Here is a 27,250-nt window from a genome sequence, read left to right on the forward strand (position 1 = left end):
AAAGTAGATTTATTCATATTATTTGTGTATAATGATTTCACTAGTTAAGTATTAACAAATTTGATGTTTTTTTTTTGTTATAATATTTGCACATCTTTTTTTTATTAAAAAAAATGTTTTGTCAACTTTAAATAATTTAAAATATATATATATGCTCAATTTATTTCTGTATATTACAACCCATTAAAAAAACGGTCATTATTTGGATCCATATGGCAATGATAAATGTTCTATAATTTTAAATGAAATGGATGACTAGGGTTCCAACTGTATTGGAACCAATATTCTAGTTAGTTTTCCAAAAGGGTCCTATCAAATTACAATTACATTGACATTTACTTTTAGGCTAGATGAGCTTCCAACCTAAAACTAATTGGTGATAAGTGGAGTGGTTCATCTATCTTATATATTACTAAGGATCCTTTCCAACATCCGAAGTGAGACACTTTGTATCTAATATGTCCCCTCGAGATGATGGCCCTTTGAGCGTCAATCTCGGAATGCTCGGACAAGTATCGATGGGCCAACTTTGGGCCAGATCGATGTGGATCGAGTTGGACTGCGTGGATCGGACTCTGATACCATGTTAAGCTATATGTGCTTCCAACCTAAAACCAATTGGTGATAAGTGGAGTGGCCCATCTATCTTTTATATTACTAAGAATCCTTTCCAACATGTGGTGGGACATTTTGTGTCTAATATTTACAAACTCCTAATTCAACAAAGAGAACCAGACAAAAAAGGCTTTAAGTTATAAAACAACCTAACAAACTTTTCTTCTTCTTGAAAATGGGAATCTGAGTCCAAAAAGACCAGACTTCTTCAGAGATGGAGTTGTTAGCATAGGTTCTTGATGCTTAACTGGAGTAATAACAGTCTGTGAAGTAGTTGCTCCTTCTAGTGTGGAAGACTCTTCTTCTCTGTTAGAATCTACTTCTTCAAGAGCTCTAAGCAACTCTGATGCACCAACCTTGGCTTCCTCCGTTCCATTGTTGGATATCAAGAAAAGAGATGAGTAAATATCAACGCCCTCTCTCACAACAAGGCTGCAATACTCTATCTTCTCCACACAGAGCTGTAACAGGATGGAGATTGCATTCTCTTGCTCCTCGGTAACATCTGAGTCCAGCAGTTCAGCTATTGAAGCTAAACAACCAGGTGTTTCCGTTATACAAACCCTTCCTTTCTCCGTGTTGCAGAGGTTCCTCAGAATGATGATCGATTGCTTGCTGAACACAATTTGTTGCAAGAGAGATGTGAGATTCTTGACGAAACCGAGAGAAACCATTTCCAGACAAATCTCGTTGCTCGAGGAGAGGCTCTTGAGTGTGTTCATAGCGTCTTCCTGGAGATGGTCTGCTCCAGACTCTGCCATCTTCAAGAGGGAAGAGAGAGAGCCTATCTCCACCTCCCTGTGAGTAGAGTCTGTGACTTCAGTTCCTGATTCAGTGGAGAAGCTTGAGTTGAAGTCAGTACACCCGGCTTCTACAGCACTAGCACACACAAGATCATCAACAGACTGAAGCTGCGTGAACGAGTTATCTCTCAAAATGATCTCCTCATGCTTCTTTAAAAGACAGAGAAGATACTTCAGAACCTGTCTCTTGTCCCCTTCACGCTCGCCTAGTTTCGCAAAAAGCGACTTTAAGGATCTTCTCTCAATCACAATGGCCTCAGGAGTTGAAAGATGGAGCTTCAACGCTGCAAAATGGAAATCTCTAATCTCATCAGGAGAAGATGTGCTCAGCTGCATCAGTTCTCTAACAGCTTTCCCAGCTTCTTCTTCAGATGGTTCAAGAGACAACACAGTTGATCTCAGATCTTGGACTATTTGAGTTATCTGCAAATCAAAACTCTCATCAGTGATTCTTCGTTTTTTTATAGAAGAATCAAAAATAGTTTGGTACAGAAACCTTAATAGCCAAAACAGTTGGTACCATGCTTCTGATGTCAGATAAGCTTTGCTCTAATAACTTCTTGGCTCTACAACCTCTTGAGAGTATACCATCTCCTGTTACTGCCTGAAGAATGAAGCAACACATTAGGCCACAGAAAGAAAAAAAATGCACATTTGCAAATAAAATTAATTTAAGAAAATGTGACAAACCATGTAGAGTTTGCTGGATTCGCTGCAGTACTGAAGAAGCAGCTTAGCTTTCTCCAAAGCTTTGTTGAGCAAACATAGAGTCTGTATCCCTGAGGAGGATCCGGGTCGAGCATCTTCTATATCAGGAAAGATGCTCATGATACTATCAACTAAGTTCTTTAACTCTAAGCACATGGAAGAGTGCATCTGGAAACAGTGCAAGCATCACCAAACATGTCACTACAATAACTAAACCTTAAGGCAAAAAAGTTCAATTATAAGGAGATGATTAGAACAGACCTTGAAGGAATGAGGCAACTTCTCTATCCGGGTAGTGATGTCAATTCCCATCTAACACAGCAAGTTTCAAGATTCTGCCAAGTTTGATAAACATATATTTGTAAGACAATTTGACAATGAAACAAACCAAACCAAAGCAGAGCAGAGATAAAGGTAACAGAATTGAGTTACTTTTTTTTTGTCAACAAAGTAAGATACAGTCTTTGAAGGTCACTCGTGTTAAAGATCTCGAAGAATTGCAAAAAAAAAGGGTGCAAACTTTGGTTGTTGATTGGAGAAAATGAAAAAGACTATTATGAGAAAGAGAGGAGTGCGAGTGTGTGTTAAAGTGACTCGTTGAGCTTTCACATTTTAAAGGACGATAACTGGGCTGTGACGGGAATCTACGTAACCGCGTAATGCTGGTTTCAAAGGATGGATTGGTCTTAGTGTCGCGTCGCACTGGTCAAGTCAACATGCAAACAAGTTTTATTTTCTTTAGTAATTTACACAATTTTCTTTTAAATCCAATTCTATTTCTCCAGGGAAAATGGAACTTCTGAGTGAAAAAGTCTTTCTTCTTTGGTCTTTTATTTCCGTGTGTAAAAAATAAAAGACCATTCATGGTTAATATAAAATTATAAATTAGCTGCCCATCTATGGTTTCATACATCTGTTTGCAAATGTTAATATGGACATCTATTTTTGACAAACGCTTTGCTAACGCAAGGATGCGCCATTTCGCTTTAAATTACCTATTCAAACTTTTGCCTCATTTTATGGTTTATTATCTTTCATCAGACAATCTTGATTGTTGAAGATAGAAAAAAAATTGACATTATCGCCAAGATTGGTCCCATGCATGTTGTATCTTGCAATAATTTAACCCCAAAAGAAACTACAATGTAAATAACATTGGAGGAGTGTGTGGTAGTCACATCACATGGTATGAGTGAGATATAACGTTTGTGACCACAACCTTCGCAAATGCAAATTATCAACGTTTGTGTAAGACTTTGTATTTCGTCGCAACCCGTTGAGTGGTCCACCTTTTTGTTCTTCTCCAGTAAATGCCTAAATCTACACTGTTTTTTTCACATGAAGATATTTTCAGAGATTGACATTATTCGCGCGTTCAGTTTGTAATGATATTTTACAAGATGTTTAGTTTATTACTAAAAGAAAAGATTGTATGTGATGAATAGCTTATGATAGTACCTATATACTAGTATATTACTTTCGGCTGAATACGATAATATTGTAAATTATTCAAGCATCGACACTTCAAAGACTGCTGCTTGAGTTTGATCCATGTCGAGTTCTTTCACATCCTTTTCATATCTTTTTGCTTTCTGGTTACTCTCATGGAATCCATTTCCTTTCTATTTCTTTCTCTCCTCATCTTGCTTTCCCAGCACCTATAGTGAATTTCATTTTGTGTAAATAAATTACTTATGTGTGCAAGCAACCAACTATTCTGCATTAAATAGGAACATGACCTATTTATCAATATCATACTAGTTAGTCGGAGTAGAGAAATGAGACATGCATCACATGTATGAACATTTTATAATAATTCACAATACTGTTTATATAAGATCATACTAGTAGCATGGTATGTGGATTAGTTTTTATAGTTTTGTTATCGGCTTACTTATGTGCTATGCTACTGTGGTGTAGGAGTTCAAATGACTTTATCATGGAGACTACAACGTTGAGTACTTTCTGCCATTTGACAAGTCTCAGCTAGGAGTTTGTGTTTCTGATCCAAATTTATTTTACCTATCTTGTTTTTTTCTTACAATAATTCATGAATATTTGTATTGCAAAATCAGAGCTGATGGGAAACATAAGAGAGGAGCCGAGTCTCATCATTTGACAATTAACCAGATTATTGTTCTTAGTACTGATACCATATGGCTAAATTTCCAAGACAACTTTGGCGTTAATACTATAAACATTCTTGTTGTCCATCATGCATATATTCTTCGCATAATTTTTTTTTTTTGCTTTTTATTTGTGAATTTATTTCTAGTATTAATTTTTTCAGTTTGGAAAAATATGTCAAATACTTATCAGATGCATTCTGAAAATATTACAAAGAATGACTTTGTACAATTTCTAAATTTCACTCATGTCAGAAAACTGAATGTTGGCTATAGAGTTACTACGAGAACTAGTGTTGATGAATAGACCCATATTGATCGTCTTGCTCTAAGAATCAGACAAAACTACGGTTCTTCTAAATTTCCTCATAAATATACATGAATTTACAATTTTTAGTGGAATCCTGTGTTTTAATAATTGTTTTTCAAATATGTTTTAATAGTTGTTAGTTGAAATATAAGAAAAATAGTACAAGACAGAACTTAAGGATATATATGAATCAGAAACGAAGTTTGCACTATACTAAGCGAAAGAGATTTGATCTTGAATCGTGGTCAGAGTAGAGCATACGTACTTAGAAGGTTATAAAGTAGGTACAAGTATCACTCGTTCATTTACCCGAGAGAACATTAGAAACGTTTTGAAATTAAAAGAACACACAAGTCCTTCGTACGGAATTTAAATTTAGAAAACTTACATAAATACCAAACAAAACATTTAGTAGACTAGGTAATAACCCGCGCCTTGCGCGGGATGTGATTATTAGTTTCGTTATTTTTAATAAAAAAGGCAATAAATCTGTTTAATCTGGATATTAGTTAGGTTTTACGTTTTTTTGTTTTTAATCTTCTAAAATATAACTATTATTTTAAATTAATATTCATTTTAGTTTATTCGGTTAAAACATTTGATTTTTAGGTTTTTTCGGATAAAAACCTAAAATTAATATTATATGTTTATTTTCATATTATGAAGTTTAGATAGTCGTCATGTCGAACCAATAGTTTCATATTATAGTTTTTAAACAGATAATAGTTTAAGAAAAAGAAAAGAAAATTATTAAGACAAATCATTTAACTACAATTTGGTCAATAGTGAAAGAAACATTAAGAAAAAATATTTCAACTTTCAAAAAAATTAGATACTTTAGCTGTGGTGAATACTTAGTTATAAGATGCTCACATCAAGGTGCACATGTATATTTATGTAAAAAGTATATAAAAATAGTTGAAAATATATAAAGATATTGTTAATTAATATTAAATGATATTTTTGTTTAGAATAATACATGAAAGATAAAATTAAAATTTATTTAAAATAAAAAAGACCTTGACATTGGTCATTTTTTCATCAAAAGAAAATAAAATTACATTCGTAAATAGGGGTGGACACATATCAAGTATCTAGATATTTGAAAGCATTTTTGTCGATTCAATTTTTAGCCACCTAGATATTCGGTGACTCGGATATCCGAAATGTTTTAGAATTTTAAAGAATATTCGATTTGATTGTAAATAAAATAAAATTTTAAAAATAATTTAATAATAACATTTTATTACAAAAATAAAACATTATATAACCTTTTAATTCTAGTACCTAATATAATAAATTTATATTGTAAAACTGATATAAAGTATAATATATATAACATATACATATAATTCTTTTCATATATGTATATATATGCATATAACATATCAAATTAGATATATGTTCCTAAAAATATTGGTATTAGTGATTTGTTTCTTTTTTGGATATTGTATTTTAGTATTTGATTTGTTTCGTAGAGTTTCAAATATCAAGATTTTTTGGTTCAAATCAAAACGGATAACAAATCGAATCAAAATTTATGAATATTTTGCTCAATTTTATCCGTAAACAATAAAAATAATATATATATAGTTTAGCTTTTGATTCGTTATCTATTTTTATTCGAACCGAAAAATCTAGAGTTTTATTGGAACTATGTATGTGAGTTTTATATTAAAAAAATAACAAAGTACGTAGTGTGAACACATTTATGATTATAGTGTGAACGCGTTAACATATTTATTATCAAATCATTGTGAAGCTGCCACGTGTCTATTATAATGTGAATGCATTTATTACAATGCTTCTCTTTTAATATATAAGGGATGTGAAATAAAGAGTAAAAATTAAATACTTTGGCCAAGGCCATGGTTTCTTTTTGTTATTGTTGGTAGAATTAAGGTGGTATACAAGGCTAAGACATTTAATGGGAAAAATCTATGTGACGATCATTCATCACATTGGAAAGTCGTGGACAAGGCTGGCCCGGTCGGCTACGTTAAGCCTCCAAGACAAGAACGGGTCGGACGTGAGGTCATTATTATCGTCTCTGACATCATCAACGAAAGAAATATTCGTTATTCGCTGGCGAGTAATAAGGAACTCTTTGCGTATTTTGATGTTGGTGGTGAATCCAAGGCGACGATGAATCATAATGATTGTTATTATTATTGTTGTTATTATAGTAATAATTTGTAACTCCGTGATGATCGGAGGCCGGAACGCCAGCCGCTGCGGTTGATACTCCGCCGGAAGTAGAGTTTCTGGCGGTCGACGCACGTCTCTCTTCCTTCTTGAATCGGATTCCACACGCATTGCACAATGACTGACCAAATTAAAAATAAAAAAGTTATAATGGATGTAGAATTTTTTTAAAATGGACCATATAGTATATGGTTTTATATAAATATTGATGTAATGGGTGCATATTATATACCTTGGGACCTCTTGGACCGTTTCTCCAAAGAGGTGTAGAAGTGGTGTCACAGTTAGCGCAACGGCGAGCCAATAGGTTATTTCCGCCGCCACCACCGCCTTTCTTGCCACCGTGCAAGAAGTCCCATGAGCCTAAGGCGTTGGATATATTGTTGGAAGTGTGAGACGAGAATCTACGGTCATCGTCGTCATTGCAGAGGCGAGTTGAAGGAGTTCCAAGAGAGAGAGTGCAGTCAACAGAAGCATAAGCCGAAGAGTGATGGACAACATCGTTTTCGGAGAAGAACATTGAGAAACCCATCATTATATGTAGATATATGATCGTCGAAACACTAGAAGGAAACTCTTGTTTTTGAGAGATACAAAGAGAAGTGTGTGTCTGTTTTGTGTAGTGGTTATAAGGAAACGGTGAAAGAGGAGTCAGGTAGAAAACAAAGGAATACACGTTGCTGTGTGAAGTGGAGATAGGCGAGAGTATTTATAGAGCTTGGGTATAAGTCGACAATAGAGCAAACCTTGGTCCCGGTGTTATATATGTAACGTATAACTGAATCCATATTGTTTTTTTTTCTTTCTTTTTCTGTTTATTCTCTAGATTTAGATGGGTTTGCTTCTTTTCTTTTTGTCTAAAAAGATGTTACAATTATGAGTATTTTATATAGTGTTGGGTCTTTGGTTCAGTTCTAAGATAGACCTTTTGTTGAAGTTACGTTATTTCGGATTAAAAACTGTCCGGTTGGTGATCTAAATAACAACGCTAATAATTTTATACATAGAAATCTAACTTAAGTAGAAAGGAAGTCACGTATACAAATCATAACTTTTACCTACAGAACGCTTTAGTATCTAATGTAGCAAATACATTAAGTTATTTTATCATATCTCTTAAACAATTTCGCATTCATTTTCTTTCATGTATGCTTCTATTAAATCAATAAGTAGATTATAATAACCGCAGCGCGAAGATATGGTTTTGGACAAACATTTATGGTTAAATATATATTTCACCTTAAACAATACTTTTTGCACGGACGAAATGTTGTTAACACTGCTAAGCAAACTACAGTGTTATAATGAATTAAAGAAGATATTTAATTTAATTATTAAAATGGTAAAGTAGGAAATAATAATGACAAGCTCAATCTGCAGTTAAAGAGAGAATGTAGTCAAAAGAGGACCACGTGACTGGGGGACGTCGCGGTCTTCTAAGGATCTGGTCTCTCTCCGATCACGATCATCTATCTCCAAAGCCGAATATCTCAGTCCCCTTCTTCCACACGTCATCGCTTGCTTCACCAACTCGACGTGTAATACTCTCATTTTTGCAGTGTCTTTTTATATATGTCCTTATGGCGATAACGTTCACCGCAATAGGTTATGTTAAAGTATAACACGCATTATAATTTATAATCTGTGTGATAAAGGCTCTCATTCTTATGCTTAAGTTATGTCATTCAAAAACGTCATTTTGTATTCCGTATTCAGATAATAGCGATATCATATATCTATAACACTCATTTTCAATTTAGTCTTAGATGAAATGTCTAGAAATTTGAATAAAATTATAATAAAGTGTGAATCAACTGGTTTGTTACCATGAGACTATTGAAAAATATTATAACTCTTATCGAAAGCTCACTCAAAAAGACACTAAATATTTACTACCAAACGATTGTAAAACTGAACATTCACGCGTACTTTAGTCGTTACAAACTTTATATGCATTTGAACATTATCATTGTCACGATTGTGGCCAATGCATGAGAGATATGAATGGTCAAGATTGGTGCTTTTAAGGAGTCAGGGAATAAAACTAGCCAATGTTCAGGTTAGAAGTGAAATATAAAGGGATAAAGGTAAAGGTGACCCGGTTGAGATACTTTGCAATGATTTAAAAGCAACAACATTGTGTTCTTTCTTTAGCTTGGCGAGATATAGATTCTATTGGTTAGTCAAAGAAGCAAACTCCAACTCGAATTTAAAATATAAAATAAAAAGGGTACAAAGAGAATGAACTCATCAAATGAGTGCAATCTGTAGATCTACAGAAAAGTTTTATGTTTTCTTTATCATTTATCTTCTTTTTCTTTTATTGGATCAGATCTATGTTGTTTTGTACATAGTTTTACAATACGCAAAACAGCTGAGTTTGATCTAAGCGGGAAACAGTTTGATCAAAAGGGTACGTAGACTTATTACGGAAGAATAAAAATCAGATTTGAGTTTTTATTAAGAGATCTCGGAGATTACAAAATCACCTAGAATATATTTTCATGTAACTATTAAGAAAGCCAGCATTAATGTATAAGTTAGATTTGTTATTCTATTATGTAAAGAATTTGCTATACAAGTTGTGTATTTGTATAAATAAACATATTGGCTAAGTTAATAAGATGAAAGAAACTATTACACAACTTAGGTTTTCTCCAAGTTTGACAGTTTCACAAAAAAAATATTCAGATTATGAAGTAAGTTTTTGAACTGTTATTGTGGTATTATAACCAACAGTTAATCCTGACCTGAAAAGTACAATTTTGAATTTTGGATTTACAATTCATATTATAAGCTACATCTTATATTTGTGATGATAATTTTTTTAACAGATTCCCTCAAAACGTATTTAGCCGAACTTTAATAACGTTTTGGATGTTCTATGTCGATTTTGGATCATTTTACTATAACATCTATCTTATTAAAACTCAAGTACAAAATTGGAGTGTTTGGAAACTTGAATAGGACTTTTAAAAATTTGGAGTGTTTGGAAACATGGATTGCAGTCTTTTAAAAAAAAATATTTTTGTTTGAAAACAAGGATAGTAGTATTAAGAAAAAAAGTAATGGACTTATGTTTTTTTAAAAAATTGAAAGTTATCTAGGCCACTTTTAAAATATACCAAAATGGGTCAATCTAATTCCCTAAAAAAAATTTTCTAATCTAACCATAAAACAAAATTTAAACTTTATATACATATTTCAAATCAAAATAATAATTCAAATTTGATTCATATCAAAAATTGATTCAAAAATATACATATATTCAAAAATGGATTTTTACTAAACTATTTTTCAATAACCATTATAAAAAAATATTGTCAATATATATAAGAAAAATATAATACAAAGCCCAATTTGAAATACCAACTCAAATTATGGTTTTCATATTTCATATTAAGTTTTAAAAATATAATATATGTAATTATTTATATGATGGTATGTATAAAATACTATTAATTATATGATTACTTATATGATGGTACATATAAAATACGATTAATTATATGATGATAAAATACGATATATAATAATGACTAGGGATGGGCTTTTGGATACCCATACAGGTTTAGTTCTGATCGGTTTGTATTTTGGGTTTTCGGGGTCAAAGATTTCAGCCTTATTAGAATGTTTCTAAATTTTGGTTTGAGTTCGATTTGGATCTTTGCGGGTTTGGTTTGGGTTTGGATAACTAATTTAAATTATTTTTAAAGTCTTAAATCATTATATATTTTAAATTTCTCAAAATGTATAAATAAAATAATATATTACGTATAAATTTGAATAACATATGTCATAATACTTAAGCTTAACATATCAATTGGCTTGATTTAAAATTTTGGATACGAAATCAATAATTATTTTAAGTATTTTTGGTGATTTGAGTATACTTTAACTATTTCAGATATTTACTTTTGACTATCTATATATATTTTCAAGTATTTAAACCAATTTAAAAGTATCATTTTTGATGTTTTATATACGTTAAATCTAAAAATAATTAATATATATAAGTATATAAATCTATTTTTAGATAAATTCGGATACCCAAATACTTCGGTTCAGATCAGATTCGGTTCTCTAAATAACAAAATTTTGAATAATTAGAATATTTAATCAATTTATGTTTGGGTTTGGTACTATATCTTTGGATCGGTATCGGTTATGTTCCTCGGATTCATTTTTCCAAATCCTAATAATTACATGAAAAACAAATATCAACATATTTTTCAAAATATACACCCGCGCAAGCGCGCGGGTCAAAATCTAGTATTAAGTTATATATCGATCTTTTAAAATTAACAGTCAACATTTTCATTGCCTGCAAAAAAATCATCATTTTTTTTGTTTTTAAAGAAGAAGATTCAATATATAAAATTTTCAAAGAAGAAGATTCACTGTATAAACTTAATTATTATGCTTAGTATGATATCTAAGATATTAGATACATACATCTTATTTACCGTGTGGACCTTTTAACATAAATGCGGTGTCATCTAGTCTTTTAAATTTAAAATTGCCTGTCAACTAAGTTTGTAGTACGTAAACAAAGCAAAAAATAATCATCAATTTTGGTTTTAAGATTTAAAAACAAAAAATCTTGTTGGAGGACGTGTGCCGCCAAACATGAACGGACAAAAATACGTGTAACTGGAGAGAGTATGATGAATATAAAGATTTAAACAACACCAAGAGACCCAGAGAGAGAGGGGGAACAAAGAGAATCGGATCGGTCTTGAGATTGATGTTTTCTTGGTTCAACTGAGACGACCACACCGCTTTCCCAAAATATGCTTCTCTCTCACACACACACAGACCTTGACAATTTGCTTCTTGGAACACCAAAACTAACGATCACCCCAAGACACTAAGTGTTCGACTTTGTAATTTCACATTTTCTTGTCGTCTCTCTTCACTCACGTGACTTCTTATCTTATTCTATTCTTGACCCTCCATTTGCATGTATTTTATAAGTAGGTGACTAAAGTACATTTCTTGGTAATATATAAAATCATGGTGTTGTTGTGCATGCATGATGCATGCCAAAACTAGAGTAGCTTACTAACAAAATACACGGCATACCTACGGTTTTTTTTCTCTTTCTATCAATATTGTAACTTTTTTATGGTGTTTGACCACCAATTGTATTTCTATATATCATCTCATTCTATTCTCCAGCTCTCCGACATTGTCGTGAAGGTTTTACCGACGCATTCGAGCATTGTCTCGAATTCGCTGTCATTTTCTTCTGAAAACTTACCTTGTTTAGCTTATTTATGTGTTGTAGTTTATGCTTATTGCCAAAAAGGATGGATAATTCCCTTTTGTCCTTGTATTGAAGAAGATCAATATTGAATGAAAGTCAGTTTATGTTCAAAAAAAAAAGAACTTAAGTCATACATATTACTAATTTAATACGCCCTCCAAAGAAATTACTAGTAATTTACCTCATATAGTTCTCTGTAGCCGGCCAAATATGCATCTATGTAATAAAATAATAATCATAATCCCCTATATATTAATAGAGAAACATTTAAAAAGTTATAACGTGTAGTTTGTATTAATTAAAAAAATATCATATTGAGTTGTCACGTAATTAGAATGATAAATTAGCTTACGTGACGACTTGAAAATCAATTGAGAATTTTGTTAGTCCAAAATTAAATTGCTAGGGAATATAATATTATATTATATAGTATGTCCATTATGAACCATTCATTTATCAAATTGAATTCTTTCTTTAAATAAAACATACAGAATTACCTAATGTGATTAAGATAAATATATCAATTAATGATTTTAAATAATAAAAATTTGCTAACAATCTGTATACTTTCTATCATTTTTGTTTAATTATTTATTATTAAAATAAATTACATAATTACATTAATCATATAATAAAAATTTAGATTTTTTTGTGTATGTTGTATTTTGAATTTTTCAAAACGAATATAAATTACTAAAACTGTTAAAAGTCTCACATAAACTTTTGTGATCAAGGTTTAAATTTTTTTCTATAATAAGATACAATGATTATAAAATCATATGAATAAATAATTAAATTTTAATAGGTGATTCTGTTAACATATATATGTTTCATATCGTTTAAATTATACTATATATATCATATGAAAATACACACTTATATTTTAATATTTACGTGGAACATATATTGAAAAGTTAATATTTTAATTTTGAAATCTTCATTTTTTAAATGATTATAAATTATTGAAACCACTAAACATTCCACATTAAAAAAATTCGTTGGTGTAAAATTTTGTTACATAAATATGCAAATAATCATAAAATCATATGAGTAGAAACCTCATTTAATAAATATCCATATTAAAAGTATACTATATATATATGTTAATATCATTTAAATTTAAGTATATATCATATATGATAGATAAGATTGATTGTTTTGATTTATTTACCATAGAATGATTGCGAATAAACAAGAACGATCGTTTGATTTATATGCGCAGACTAATTTATTACATAATAGTAACTGATTTCTTATTTATATAATATATAATAATTATTATTATTTTAGTTCATAATATACAGAAAGACATAAAATAAGTAATGCTCAAGACGCGGATCTTAACCTAAGTATGTTTCTCTTTGATAATTTTAAATCTTAAACATTTTCTAAATCTCAGGCCAAAACAAAATAACGACATGAGAATAAACTCAAAAATCAATATTTATATCGAGTAATAATCGAAATGAAAGAAGCGACACAAAAATGAGAAAAATATTGAAGATATTTAAGAGTGACACGTGAACGTAAACTTCTCATAACTATAATTAATTTTTAAATTGCTAAATCATGATATAAAACCGAGCTCTCATATTGTCATTGTAACCAAATAGTAGGCCTGAGATTCTTCGGCGTAAACGTTAGGTTCTTATGCGATAAATGATTTTTTTACCTAAAATATTTTTAAAATGGGATAAGCTCATCAGTAAACAAATTATAAAATTAACAAAAAAGTTTTTAAAAAAATATTTAAGGGCCAAAAATATTTATTCGATCAAAAATATAAATTTTATTTTTCCATAATATATTTCTTAAATAATTTTCATATAAATTCGCCATGCGCAAGGCGCATGTCTTATCCTAGTTATCTTTAAAATCTAAAACCGACTCATTAATAATACCCAACATGCACGACAATGAGACAATCTTTTGAACCGTAGAAAGAAATTGCACACAAGACAGGCGTTTTAACATATTTACGGAGATGAATTTGTGTAGAGTTTGTGAATTTTGAGAGTTGATAGATTTAAAAAACTTATATGGATTGTGAAAATTTATATACATTAACTTATGAAATTTGATCATAAATTTTATAGATTGATATAGATTTTCATGAATTTGTATTACCTCTTTTCTATCATTTTTTGTAAAATAAATATAGAATATATTTATTTTTTTCTTTCATTAAAAATAAAATAATATTGATACATACAAAATTGAACAATTTTCTTAAATAGCCATTTTAAAAGATTTTGTCACAAAAGAACATTAAAAAAATGACCAAAAGAAGTTTCATTAAAAATGTAAAAGACTATTTTACCTCTTACGGTATAGATGTATAAGTCATAAAAATAAGAAAAAAATAAAAGTTGTTTTTATATTTTTTTTCAAATTAGAACATTTTTATAATTTTTATATTTAGAAAAATAGTTTTTTTGAAATTTTTCTCTTTTAAATACGAAAATGTTTTTTTTAAACGATTTTAAAATTATTAAGATTTGTAAATGTAATTTTTATTATTTATATTAAAAATATAATATTTTTAAAAATAATTATATATTCAAAAATGTTAAAATATATAAATGTAATGAATTATAGTTTTGAACATATAATTTGGATTTAACGTGCAATAGATATTTAGTAAGAATAATTATTTTGTTTTCTAGTATTTTTATCACAAGGATTTTGAAAATCACATGTATACATATGATATTTTGAAAGGTGAGTCTTATGAGTAAAATTGAATAGAATTCATCTTCCAATAACACTAGATTTAGTTAGAATTAGAAAATCAATAATAACTAAACTTTTTGAATAACAAGAGATTTGAATGGATTTTGAAAATTCTTAAACCAATAATAATGGATTCTAATAAGATTTTTGAAATTCAAGAACCAATAACAATCTTATATAGTAAAACAAAAGTCACAACCTTGATTAATGTGTGATTTTTTATAAAAATTGACCTAATAAACATATTCTTAAAAAGTCATGTTACATTAAATATCTAATCTTATCATTTAAATTTTGGGCCTACTAAAAATTTTATTGGGCTATCAATAATTGGACTTAAAAAATAGATGATCCATTGGATTTATAGATATTATAAATTAAATAGATATAATTTAATGTTGTGATACTGTACATCCATATGTTAAATATTTAAATATTTGTCGATGTTAACTTTTAAAACAATAAAGATTTTTTTAAATAAAAAAATCATATTATCTAACAATGATTAATCTTTACTACCTTAAACCAATGAAAACAAATTTTAAACTATTTAGCTTATTTAAAAAATTAAGCAAAAACTAAATGTTTAATTATTTACTCAATAATATAAATCTATGAACCGAAAAGTTTTTAAAAACTTTCTAAATTTGTGAAATGTTACAATATCTTTGAATATGACAATAAAACAATATTTTACTAATCTTATATATATAGTTACAATTTTAATAATGAAATAATAATTCGAAAATATATATATAGAAGAAGATACAAATACATATGAAAGTTTAAAATAATCTATTCAATGAAAAAAATATATCATAAACTTATTATGTTTTAAAAGTTGCTAGACACATATATTATAATATATACCAATTTAGAATTGAAAATAAAATTTTTATATAAAAATAAATAAAAACAAAAAATCGCGCGGTTGCACGGGTCGAGATCTAGTGGATTCTTAAAATTCACAAATTCTACACATATTCATCTCCCAATAACCCCCCTTAGTGACTACTTCAGCATATTATTATAGACCAAAAGCTTAATAACTTTTTTTTTCTTATTTTAACTATTTTGTGGTTTTTAAAATATGTATTAAGTTCGATACAAAGGTTACTGGCATTAGCAATTTTGTGGTTACATTTATCTAGTTTCAATTTTATAGGTATATTGTATATACTTGTCAGAATAATCAAATAAAATTCGTAGACTAGTCAGGCATATATTTTTGAATCAATAATTTTTTTAATGTTTTTAATAGATTAAACTAGATTTCCACCCGCACAACCGTGCGGGTATATATTTTCACATTTATATATATAGATATTTGTTTTACATAATTATTATATATTTTTAATGTTACTCACATATTTAAATGTTTGTATAATTATACCAAATATAATAATTTTATAGTTTTCATGCTGTAAATTAAAATCATCACATATATATGCTGCTTATTATATATTTGTCTTATTGAATTTGCGTTTGATTACTAAACTAAAATTTTTAGTGCATGAAACAACATATATGAAAACAATTTTGTATTTAATTTATTATAATTATGATCCGTAATTCAAATCGCTAGATTTTTTTAGTAATTTTTTAATGTTTATTAATTTTATATAATAAATTACTGTATTTTAAAAAGTTTAAGATAAGTTAAATTTTATACATGCATTATATATTTTACTAATATTAACCCGTTCTACCAACATATTATATTTTTAGCATAAATATTTTATATTTATGAAAGTAAAATATTTTAACTTATCAATTTAAAATAATTTTATCATATTTTGTTCAATATAATATTTTTATTTTTAAATGATAGATATTATTATAAAATTGATAAAATAGGATATAATTTTATTCTTTTAGTAACATTTCATTACTAATTACAAAATTTGCTGAAAATATTTATATTCAATTTATGACAATTAAGATCTTATTATAATCTTTTTAAAGAGATTTGTTAGAATTTTAATTTTTTTTTAAAAAAATTAAAAGATATAAAAGATGTTATGATTAAAGTAGTTAAAAATATTATGTATATTAGCATTAGTGATATACATTTAATATAAAATTTAAATGATGGTCCAAATAAAAATATCACTCATCAAAAAATCATGATTTTTATTTTATTAGAATTTTTTTTTGAAAAAAATAAAATAAATATAAATATAAATATTTATTTCTAACAAAAATCTTTTAAAATTATTAGTAAATGTATTTGTGAAATTTATTAATTTCATTTTATTTAAATTTTCGTTTATAAACCAAAACTATATTCAATTTTAATTTCTAATTATATTTTATATAATTTTAATTAAAACTAACTAATTTTTGAAAGTAAATTTAAAAAGATTTAAAAAGATTTTGTTAGAATATTTTAAATATATTCATTTGTATTTCAAATAAAAAGATAAAGATATTTTAAGATATAATAATAAATTTATGTTAAATATGATATTTTCTAGGAATGGTCCGAACTAAAAAAATCACACATGAAAAGAAGTCATGACTTCTTTTTTAATATATAAGATATCTTTGCAAAAAAAAAGGTTTTGATCATATGAAAATTTTGGGGGCATGTTCGTAGGGAAAAAGACATTCTTAGACCCTAACAATTTGAGTCATGCTTTTTTAGATCCAAACAAATCATAAGTGCAAAATTATTCTTGAACTGTGATTTTTTGACCCAAACTTGACTCCGTTATATAAAATCCTACCTTGACTAACTTATGGTTAGTTAACCATTAAACCATGCTTTGTAGGATAAATGAAAAGTGTGATTTCAACTCGTACAATTTCGGTCGTGCCTTTTTTTAGACCTGAAAAATGAATAATTGCGATCTCATACCCAAACTGAATAATGATTTGAATTTCATACGCGAACTGAACGATAATCACTATAAGACATCAACCATATAGCTACGGATTTTTTCGTAGCTAGAAAGAAAAATATGTAGCTATAATGCAAAAGGCGACGGATTGCTACGGATTGGAACCGTGGCGTCAGCGTCAATGCTAAACCCGATCCGTCGCCATTCTGTAGCTTGCTAGCGACAAATTTTGCAAGAAAACTAGTTGTAGCTATCGGCGACTGCATGGCTACAACGTGTTTTGTTGCTTAACAGCAACGACATAGCTGCAGAGTGTTTTATTGCTAAATAGTTATAAAGTTTAGATACTATGTTTCTTTAGCTAAGTCATAGCTATATAAATAAAAAAAATTGATGCTAGTCGTTTTCCCCGCTTGGAGTTTCAAGGTTCGACCTTGTACCTTTCCTCTCTTGGGTTGTTCGTGGTCTTAGTGCAGACGCGGTAGTGGTTGTTATTGGATCCTTCTGCGCCTTGGTTTTTGATTGTTTCCGCCGGTGTTGTTTCTCGTGAGGTTGTGGTTGTGACCTTGATGGATTGTGGTCTTCTCAAGTCTCTGGTTTTGAGTTCAACTCGTGCGTCTTCAGGTTCTTGGTTATGGTTGGCGACCTGGTGCAGTTATGGATTTCGGTTTGAGTTCCTTTGATCTTTAAGTATTTCAAGTTATTATCCCTTTTTGTGTTAGTCTTTAAAGTAAGGTTTCTATTTATGTTTTCAATATGGGTCTCTGGGATTTTCGATATGTGAAATCGCCGGCTATGGTCTTCGGAAGAGTTGCGACTCTTGTTGACTTTTGTCATGTAACGATGGTACTTCAGTTTAAGTTAAATGAAATTCAAAGATGACAAAAAAAAAAAGCAACCACTTATCTCTGGCTAATGTGTAGCTATTTAGCTATAGACCACCAATGGAATCCGTCTATAGGTATATAGCTACGGATTGGTCCAGTTAGCCACATATTTAGCTACAAAGTTAAAATTATGTGTTTTGTCACTATATCTGTAGGTAAAAGAATTGGCTACGAAAATGCCTTTGCCAACCCATAGCTAATTTAATGAATTCTTGTAGTGAGTTTGAATTCCATAAAAAACTATTTTGACTAACGTTTGGTTAGTCAACCGTTATTTTTGAATGCGTCAATGTCTAGGCAGAGATGACATATGAGGGAGAGTTAAAACGACTTCGTTTTAGTTAAAATACTAAAAATTTGTCATTTGGAGAGCCGAACCCACGTCAGACACAGACAAGTGAATTAAACGAACACTTTACACTTCGAAAAGAAGAAGAGATGAAATATGTAATGATTGATTACAGAAACGAGGACGAGATGAAGTGGAAACTAATCCAATAGAGATGTTAAAGGCGGTAGGCAAAATGGGTAAAGGGTTGGTGAGAGATATCTACTTGCTCAAGCCTCCACGCTTTCTCTAAAGCTTTTTAAATAAGAAACTGTAATCTAATTTTTGCTTGAGCATCTTCACTAAAATTTTGTTTACTGTTTTTGTGTAAACTTGTTCTAAACGATATAATATATTTTTATTAATTAGTTGATATAATAATCTGATCGATTAGCACTCAAAATGTTTATCAATCGAAATTCATTTTTGTTGTTAAAAAGAAAAGCAAATAAGATTTTGCATCATGTTTAGTTTAAGAAGTTTATACATGTTTTCTAAACAAAAAAAAAACACATCATCATTTTTATAAATTAATTTCCAACCCAACGGATTTTACAACAAGAGCAAACTGGTTTTCATCAAGATCATCGTATCTTTTTCACCCAAACACAAAAAAGGGAAGATGATAACAAACAATAAAGCTCAAAAAGCTCTACACACTGATAAACAAGGAAACGACTTCCATGTGTTTAGTTACAGACTTACAGTAAATGATCATCTCATCGTCTTCTTCCATGAGATGTCTTAGAGACAGCTTTCATGCCTTGAGAATCTTTGAAGCAGACAAAGTGAACTAACGTTTTCCCGTTGGGATAAACAGCAAAGACGCTCGCCCCAATCTTCTTGTTGCACAACGAACACATGCTGTCGCTTGTTACTAGCACCACTCCTTTCCTGTGTTTGTACAGTTCCTCTTTCACCTATTTGTTTCAACATAAAATTTGCAATCAATCCTATTAAGTGTTTATGATTCATCATCCAAGAGAACATAAAGAGATCTTTTGCTTCCTGAACACAAAACATATACCTGTAAGTTTTCACTCTGCCTCAAACTCTTGATAACTGAATAGTTCCTGTGTGCTTCACTTGAGTTTCTTAGAAGGGGTGCAAGAAACGGAAGCAGGTTCTGCAGTTTAGTTTCTCTAGGTAAAAGCTTGAGAGCCTGTGCACCATTGATCCTCTCCCACCTTTGGCTCAACAGATCAAGAACTTCAGAAATCATAACGGTGGAGTTTCCTTCTTCCATGGGCTCTTCAACATCAACGTCGCTTCTTCCACTGTCAGTGCTACTACTAAGACCAGCTCGCATCATATCCTCAGCACCTTCTATCGCAACAATTTTCTTGGACCTGCCTCCTTTGACTTTCGAAGACAAAACAGACTCCATCATCTTCGTGGTGTCTGAACTCTCGAATGATCCTAGAGCTACAATCCGTTTTGCAAAGTCCTTTGCGCTTTTCTTGGGATTCAGGTAGATTTGCAGCAGTGTGAGGTAGATGTTGCTTGACGGTTTTCCAGATGGTAGAAAAGATACAGACTCATATATACGATCACAGTAAGCCAGCGCCAGATCAGGTGCATGAAGCTATAAGACAAACAACCAACGAGTTAAGCCATAAGCAAGAGGTAGAAGATTGTTTGGTGACAGGAGAAGATTATTGATAGGTACCTTATGAACATAGATGGACAAAGCAAGCTCGTGTTGATTCATTTTACCCAATATAACTGCACGCTCTTCATAGAGAGCATCACGTGGGAGACGCTTCAACAAAGTCTGTGGATTATATCCGGAGATGTTCTCTAATGCAGACAATAGTTTTTTCCTTTCTGGAGGATGGTCCTTGTCATCCCATTTCTGCTGCGCGCTTAATGCAGCATGCAAGTCAAGCACTTCTGAAAGGTAGATTTGTACCTGTTTAACATCATCCAAATTGTTACTTCCAGCAAATATGTAGACGTAAGCGCAATGAAAATGCTATTTCCTCACCATCTCGTTTTGGAGATTCCCAGAAACTGCGGTTTCATTCATTGCCATCATAAGTTCCAAATATCTACCCTGCATATTGGGAGCATGCTGCTTCAGATACGAATTGACAAGGTCGGCCGAGATGTTTCCAGACAAAAACAAGTCGATGGTTTGTGTTGGACAGCTCTCCAAGACAAGCATAGAGTACTCCAAGACAAGCATAGGATCAGTCCTGCAGAGAGGCTACAAAATACGAATCCCACCAACAAACAGTTAAGCATATCACAGCTGTTTCTTAGTATCTAAAGATAGGCAAGGAGAAAAATCACCTACCTTGAGATATTCAATGATCAACTCAGGACTAAAGATCTGCTTCATTTCAGTTTGTGACTGGTTTGATTTGGACTCTTCCGAGAGCTGATTAAGAAGCTTAAGGGCTTCATGGTGCATCGAATTGCTCTTGAACAATTCTAACAGTGCAGAATAACTTTTGCTTTTCATTAGAATCTCCTCACAAATCTTTACGTCACAGTAGTTGACACCTTTCAATAACTCTACAGCAGCTCCAGACTGCCCAGTGTGTAGAAGTGCTTGGAGAAGAGCTGTATCAAGAATCGCTGCCATCTCCCTCGCACCTGAATTAAGCGAGATCGTACCACGTCCCTGCAGATAAAAAGTTGTTCAAAAATGTTATCATCATCCAAGTAGTCATCTCTCATCAATCAGCTATTATTACCTTGTTGGACTTCTTAGTCTTGGAAGAGTCATACGCTCCGTAAGTTTTGCCAACGGCATCAGAAATGACCTCTTCTGTTCCTTCAGAAGTAGCCTTCTCGATAATACTTGGTCTCTTCTTCTGCAAGTACTTTATAAGAGCCATCAGAGTGTTGTGGCTCATTTTCTTAGACTCAAGAGCTGCATTGCCTTCAGATTCCAAAAATGAAGACTCCATATCATCAGAAAATCCGGATGAGCCTCTTGACAGAGATGCTTCCTCTCCAGAAATGTCTAACATCTTATCCGGTGGAGGAATCATTGTTGTTTTAGGAAGAAGGATGGACGGATACATGGAGAGTACATGCGTGATGTCTACTTGAGATGCCAGGAAGTGCTCCATGGCTTCCTCATAGCTCCCGTTTTCGAACAGATAATGAGCAAATCTGTATCATGACAAAGAGAAAGCGAATATGAAATTAAAGATTCCCATGGAACTAAGCATTATTGAAGTTCTAGCTTTAAATACCTTGTGTGAATCGAACTCTCTTTCGCAGCTCTTAGGCTTGACTCTTCAGAAGGGAGTAACTTGCATAGAGCTAAGGCTTCCTCAAAGTTTCCAGAAGCTGTTAGTTGCACAATCTGCAAAGACACTTTAACTTTCTCAAAACAAAATAAAAAAAAATTAAAAACCAAACATTCTCAGAGCAATGAGTGAGTACCTGAGCACCGATAGAAACAGGGAAGAGAGCATGAACAGAGTTATCCAAACCAACAATCACAGCATTGTTGCTCTTGACAAGGTGACGAATATTCTGGAGAACAATCGTCTGTATCAAAGGATAGGGGCTTCGCAGCAAGCGAACCTATCAAAACAAATCCAAATGAGGCATAACAGGTTCCTAAAGAGAAGGCAAAGTGGCTTTATATACCTCAACTCGTCGAGGCAACAAGGCTATAGCATAGGGGTTTTGAATGACAATAGCTGTTGGGGCCTCTGACCAGCAAAGCCTCTCTGTCTGAAGAAGCTTCCCATTTTGATCAACAAATACTCCAATGTTATCCTACCAAGTACAAAAAGAAACTACTAAAACAACACAAAAAGGGGACAAAATTGGAACTACAAAGAAGAATATAGCACACATGACAAACAAACAACATATGCTACCTTCCCAAGGAGAAGTTCACCAGAAGGTAGAGAAGTGACGAGAGGAGGAGCAACTCTACCGGAAGGAAACACCTCAGAGAGAGTCCCATTAGCAGTGTTGAGAATCACATACTCTTTCCTAATCCCCAAGCAAATGTTTTCACCACACCAAGAAATGGACTTTACAGTATCAGGAACTCCATAGTCCCTCACCTCCACAAACCCTCCTCCTCCTGTAACAATAAAAATCCAAACTTTCTTTTTTAATAAAAAAATAAAAATCCAAACTTTTTTTAATCACAAATGAGTAGAAAAGCTCCGATCTTTTTACCGTCGTGCTTGAAGACGCAGACCCTCTTCTGCCTAGAGAAGCAGAGGAAGCCGCGTCGATCGTCCCACGAGTAAGCATTGGCGCCTTTCGCTTTGGTGATCACGGCGACGGTCTCCAGATTAGGAATCTTGTGGAACGCGATCGACTCCGAGAGAGAGAGGAGCAGCTCTCTGGAGGCCAAGACCTTCATGGCCACGATGGGTTTCTTGGAGAATCCGGTGACGGTTGTTTCGAGGAGGTAAGAGTCTTGGCGGAGCTCGGAGGAGGGAGATTGGGGTGAGTAGATGCGGAGGGAGCCGTCGTAGCATCCGGCGAAGAGCTTGGAGTTGTGGGATTCGACGGCGTCGATCCGAGCGGGGCAGTTGGTGAGAAGCTGAAAGGAATCGTAAGCGTTGTGAACCATTGTTGGCTGTCTCTTTCGTCGTCGACCTTGGGGAGAAGATTGTTATCTGGGAATCACCATGGATCCATGAAGATTGTTTAAATCCAATTATAACCAAAATGAAATGTTGACTTTCGAACCCGCGACCTTTGAGTCAAAGACCAATGCTCTAACCAAGGAAAATTGGTTCCAGAACAGTTCCAACCGGTTGCCTTTGGTCATTAATTTCATATTAGATGTCGTTTTATTTTTTTCATGTAAACTAAAAATATAGCTAAATATTCAGTTTTATCCTTATTTAACTATTAATATTTTCTTATATATTTTTTAAAAAAAATTATTTATGTAAAGATAAATTAATGATATAAATTACAATAAAATCATAGATACTTATTTTGTAACAAATACTTACTCTTAACATTTCATTATGTCATCTTAAGCTAAATAAACTTGCTTAGGTTGTAACAGACAGATATAAATTGAGCAAATATTTCATAACTAAATAAATTAAGAAAAAATAGAACCAAAAGGATGATTCTCATATTTTCAAGCAATAAACACCAAACAATTAGACATGGTAACAACATTCTAAAACATACATTAACTTCAATAACAAGGAACGTGTCTGTCAGCTTAGCTAGGACATTGAAAAAGTCTGGCGGCTCACTAATTTTCTTAGTAATCTGCACGTTTTTTTATTGGTTCTTCATCAATGAGAATAAAGCGTTTATAATCTTCTCTTGTTTCTTTATGTGTTTATATGTAGTTTCAACTCTCAGTTAGCTACTGATGCAAGAGAAGTGGCCGGTTCAGGAACAACATCGGCTGGAGAGAAACCGTTTGGTTTCAGATACTGTTTCTCTTCTAGCCCCCAGAACTTTGCGGTTTTGAGATCGTCTTCAAACATTTGTCTTGAGAATTCCTCATGGTCATACTCTAGTGTTGCTTCTCCACCAAACTCCTTGGGGAGATTCTCCATATCAAAGTGTGATCTCATCAGTTCATCACTTGCTTTGTCATTTGGGTACACGAAGTTCACCTTTTGAGCTGTTCTTGGGTCCAAGAAGTACTTAACAGCCTAGTAAATGAATGACTCATTAAAGGGCTTTTTGAAACTTTATTAAAAAGACAATATTATTATGTAATGATGACTTTTTGTACCTTGTAGCCTGCTTGGAAGAGTCTTGGAGGATTGTAGAGAAATGACATACCGAGTCTCTCAGGGTAATGATTCTGTAGAATGTAGATAATGTCTCGTGTTGTTTTCATGGGAGCATTATTAGCCATGGACCAACCAGTAAAATCTATGAGCCAAGACATTTGTTCTTGTCCTTTGGGAAGATTAATGATTGCGTTTTCAAGAAGATACACCAAGTGCCTGATATTACCTTCTGCTGATGTTGTGTTCTGTTTATAAAATTATATGAGAGACATATCTACTACATATGAGTTCTTGAAAGAGATTAAAAACAAACAAACAGAAAATCCGATTAAATTACCTGTAACCCTGGTCTCATTATTAGCACAGTCCTACCGTGACGATCATGAAAACTAGCTCTTGAAACTTTTCCAGTCTCACCTTCATGTGCTACTTCATGCTGGAGATAACCAGAGAAGAAAATAAACAAACATGAACGTATCTTTGATATTTAGATGTTGAAGTTACCCAAGGGATCTCATGAGGCTTGTATGTTGATCTCCATTTAAGTGTCTCCTCAATCATTTGCTTGGCGTTTTCGACATTCCAGCTACGAGCATCCAAGTATCTCCTCAAGGAAGCATCAGAGCAGAAAACTAAACTATGTCCTGAGAGTGGTCCTAACGCAGATTTCAATTTGCTAACCTGAATGTTTGTAGGTGTTTTAATAATTATTATGGGCCCCAATTATTATTACTAATGCTTAAGTAAATTATGTTAATACTAAAAAGCTAGTTGCACCTTGTTATCTTGCTGAGAATTATCCTCGAGTTGGTGAGCACTCATGTTTGGTAAAAGATCTTTAATCTCTAAGGAGGACAGCTTCAAAGCCTAGAAACGGTTTCACAAAAACAGAGTTTTAATCCAATACGAGCAACTATTAGATTCACGAGAAAATATCAAAGAGGTTATTAACAAAAATTCAGTAATTAGCAACGATAAGAAATTTGCATTACATGAAAAACAAGATCAATGAAATGATTGAAGCTCACGTAAACTTCGTTCGTCGAGAGAAACTTGAAAGTAGTAGGAGCCTGCCTTGTTCAATTCAATAACACGTATGATGGAGAAACATGAACATAATGAAAATCAAAATCAAAATCAAAATGCAAAGACGACCTAAACCTGATGATACGGATCTCTTTGTATTAGTGAACGAAAGATACAGAAGGATCAATGGGGTTTGGTCCTGACGCGAGCCTAATCATTCCCACTTCAGGAGGACAAATAAAAAGCTAGAACGTGGAAAAAGACATTAACTAATTGTGTGGCATTTAAAATTAAAATATTATAGTTAGCAATATTATATGGTTTTGAGCTTTGATTAAATCAACAGCATTGACATTAGACCAGTAATTAAATGGCACAAAATAACATGTCACGTCAATCCGACCCTTAACGCTTCTTAATTTATAGTTTTTTATATATTTTATGAAAATGAATATTATTTACGATCGGGTCGTCTCAACTAGAATGTAGATAAAATTGGTATGAAAATGAATATTATTTACGATCGGGTCGTCTCAACTAGAATGTAGATAAAATTGGTGATAATTGGTTCGACTGTAGCTTTAAAAATTTAGCTGTAGATGTTTAGTGTAAATAAATTGGTTGTATCTGTAAAGTTGTTATTGTAGATTTTTTCTGCAGAGACTTTTGTTGTAGTTAAATTTGTTGTAGCTATAAGTTATAGGCTGTAGATATTTTGAAGTAAAATATATGAAATATGTGTTGTATATATAAAATTATTATTTTATATGAATTAAAATAATTTATGTTAATATTTTTTTATAAATTATCAAAATTTATTGTAATTTAAAATGTGATATGTAAATAATATTTACATTATTTAAATATCTCAATAATTAAAAAACACTCAAATTCAAAATTAAAATATTTATAAAAGTTTTTATTATGATTATATAATTTATTTGATATTATAGATATTTTTTTTTATTTTACGGATTCTGCAGTCTATAAAAAGATGATGTAGCATTTTTGCCTAAAATACATAAAAAAAAATGTTGTTTTATTTTTTTTACTGTAGCTTTAAAGATAAAGCTAAATCATGATTGGTAAAAGTAAATAAAAACTTGATGTAGACTTTAATTTTTAAAGGTAAAAGCTACAACATGATTGATAAAATTTAGTGATTTAAAAATAAATAAAGCTAAAGTAGAGAAATAAAATCCAACCAATCACCCCCAATAATAAAATAATATTGTTTGCTAATGTCCGTCGACTTCTTATAATCCAAAAAAAACAACTCATCGATTAAGTCAAGGGTAGTCGGGCAGTTATTGGTAAAAACCACATCAAAACTTTTTAATAGGTAATAACCACATCAAAACTTTGGCATTCCATATCAATTTTACTAGCCCACAATGCAATTAACGTACGTAACTCATTGGTCCTCTCACTAGTCACAACGACACCAACTTTTTTATTGGTAAAAACCACCATCAAAACTTTAGCTCAGCTCACAACGACACCACCATTTACCAAACGCACAACATGATCTGGCAAGAAAGTCATACTGATCATCATCAGACTCGGCAAAAGTATACTATGGAGTGATCTTTCATGGAGCTCAGCTCACAAGCTATAAACTATGGAAGTTAGGTCAATTTCTATTATCCACCTGCTACTTCATGCCTAAGTATATGATATGTGAACTTTAGGGCC

At 31.5% G+C, this 27,250-nt stretch overlaps 4 protein-coding genes across 7 annotated transcripts; all 4 read right to left on the reverse strand.

Moving 5' to 3' along the window:
- Positions 1-584: 584 nt before the first annotated feature.
- Positions 585-2,948, reverse strand: LOC106345267 (U-box domain-containing protein 5-like). 3 transcript variants are annotated; one of them, XM_048767056.1, is made up of 5 exons: positions 2,559-2,948; positions 2,388-2,461; positions 2,109-2,294; positions 1,939-2,022; positions 585-1,841 (listed from the first exon to the last, which is right to left on the reverse strand). In XM_048767056.1, exons 2-5 carry the CDS (start codon positions 2,436-2,438, stop codon positions 765-767), a joined length of 1,398 nt encoding a protein of 465 aa, XP_048623013.1. In that variant the 5' UTR covers positions 2,439-2,461; positions 2,559-2,948; the 3' UTR covers positions 585-764. The 3 variants fall into 3 exon arrangements, with proteins under 3 accessions (XP_048623013.1, XP_048623012.1, XP_022575319.1); XM_048767055.1 differs by having other exon boundaries at positions 1,915-2,022; positions 2,559-2,936; XM_022719598.2 differs by lacking the exon at positions 2,559-2,948 and having other exon boundaries at positions 1,915-2,022; positions 2,388-2,545.
- Positions 2,949-6,409: 3,461 nt separating this feature from the next.
- Positions 6,410-7,522, reverse strand: LOC106345268 (GATA transcription factor 19-like). The gene is made up of 2 exons (XM_013784493.3): positions 7,000-7,522; positions 6,410-6,888 (listed from the first exon to the last, which is right to left on the reverse strand). The coding sequence occupies exons 1-2, from the start codon at positions 7,300-7,302 to the stop codon at positions 6,622-6,624; spliced, it is 570 nt and encodes a 189-aa protein (XP_013639947.2). The 5' UTR covers positions 7,303-7,522; the 3' UTR covers positions 6,410-6,621.
- An 11,806-nt stretch (positions 7,523-19,328) lies between these two features.
- On the reverse strand, positions 19,329-23,465 carry LOC106451967 (vacuolar sorting protein 39). The gene is made up of 11 exons (XM_013893965.3): positions 22,986-23,465; positions 22,676-22,887; positions 22,440-22,571; positions 22,230-22,373; positions 22,037-22,149; positions 21,530-21,953; positions 21,127-21,456; positions 20,815-21,036; positions 20,497-20,739; positions 19,855-20,412; positions 19,329-19,747 (listed from the first exon to the last, which is right to left on the reverse strand). Exons 1-11 carry the CDS (start codon positions 23,386-23,388, stop codon positions 19,547-19,549), a joined length of 2,982 nt encoding a protein of 993 aa, XP_013749419.1. The 5' UTR covers positions 23,389-23,465; the 3' UTR covers positions 19,329-19,546.
- A 316-nt stretch (positions 23,466-23,781) lies between these two features.
- On the reverse strand, positions 23,782-25,947 carry LOC106345269 (CRAL-TRIO domain-containing protein C23B6.04c). 2 transcript variants are annotated; one of them, XM_013784495.3, is made up of 7 exons: positions 25,691-25,947; positions 25,558-25,599; positions 25,307-25,396; positions 25,034-25,210; positions 24,867-24,965; positions 24,529-24,774; positions 23,782-24,445 (listed from the first exon to the last, which is right to left on the reverse strand). In XM_013784495.3, exons 3-7 carry the CDS (start codon positions 25,349-25,351, stop codon positions 24,143-24,145), a joined length of 870 nt encoding a protein of 289 aa, XP_013639949.1. In that variant the 5' UTR covers positions 25,352-25,396; positions 25,558-25,599; positions 25,691-25,947; the 3' UTR covers positions 23,782-24,142. The 2 variants fall into 2 exon arrangements, with proteins under 2 accessions (XP_013639949.1, XP_013639948.1); XM_013784494.3 differs by having other exon boundaries at positions 23,783-24,445; positions 25,522-25,599; positions 25,691-25,945.
- Between the last annotated feature and the right edge of the window lie 1,303 nt (positions 25,948-27,250).

Source organism: Brassica napus, chromosome A3 (genome assembly GCF_020379485.1).
Source record: "Brassica napus cultivar Da-Ae chromosome A3, Da-Ae, whole genome shotgun sequence".
Lineage (NCBI taxonomy): Eukaryota > Viridiplantae > Streptophyta > Magnoliopsida > Brassicales > Brassicaceae > Brassica > Brassica napus.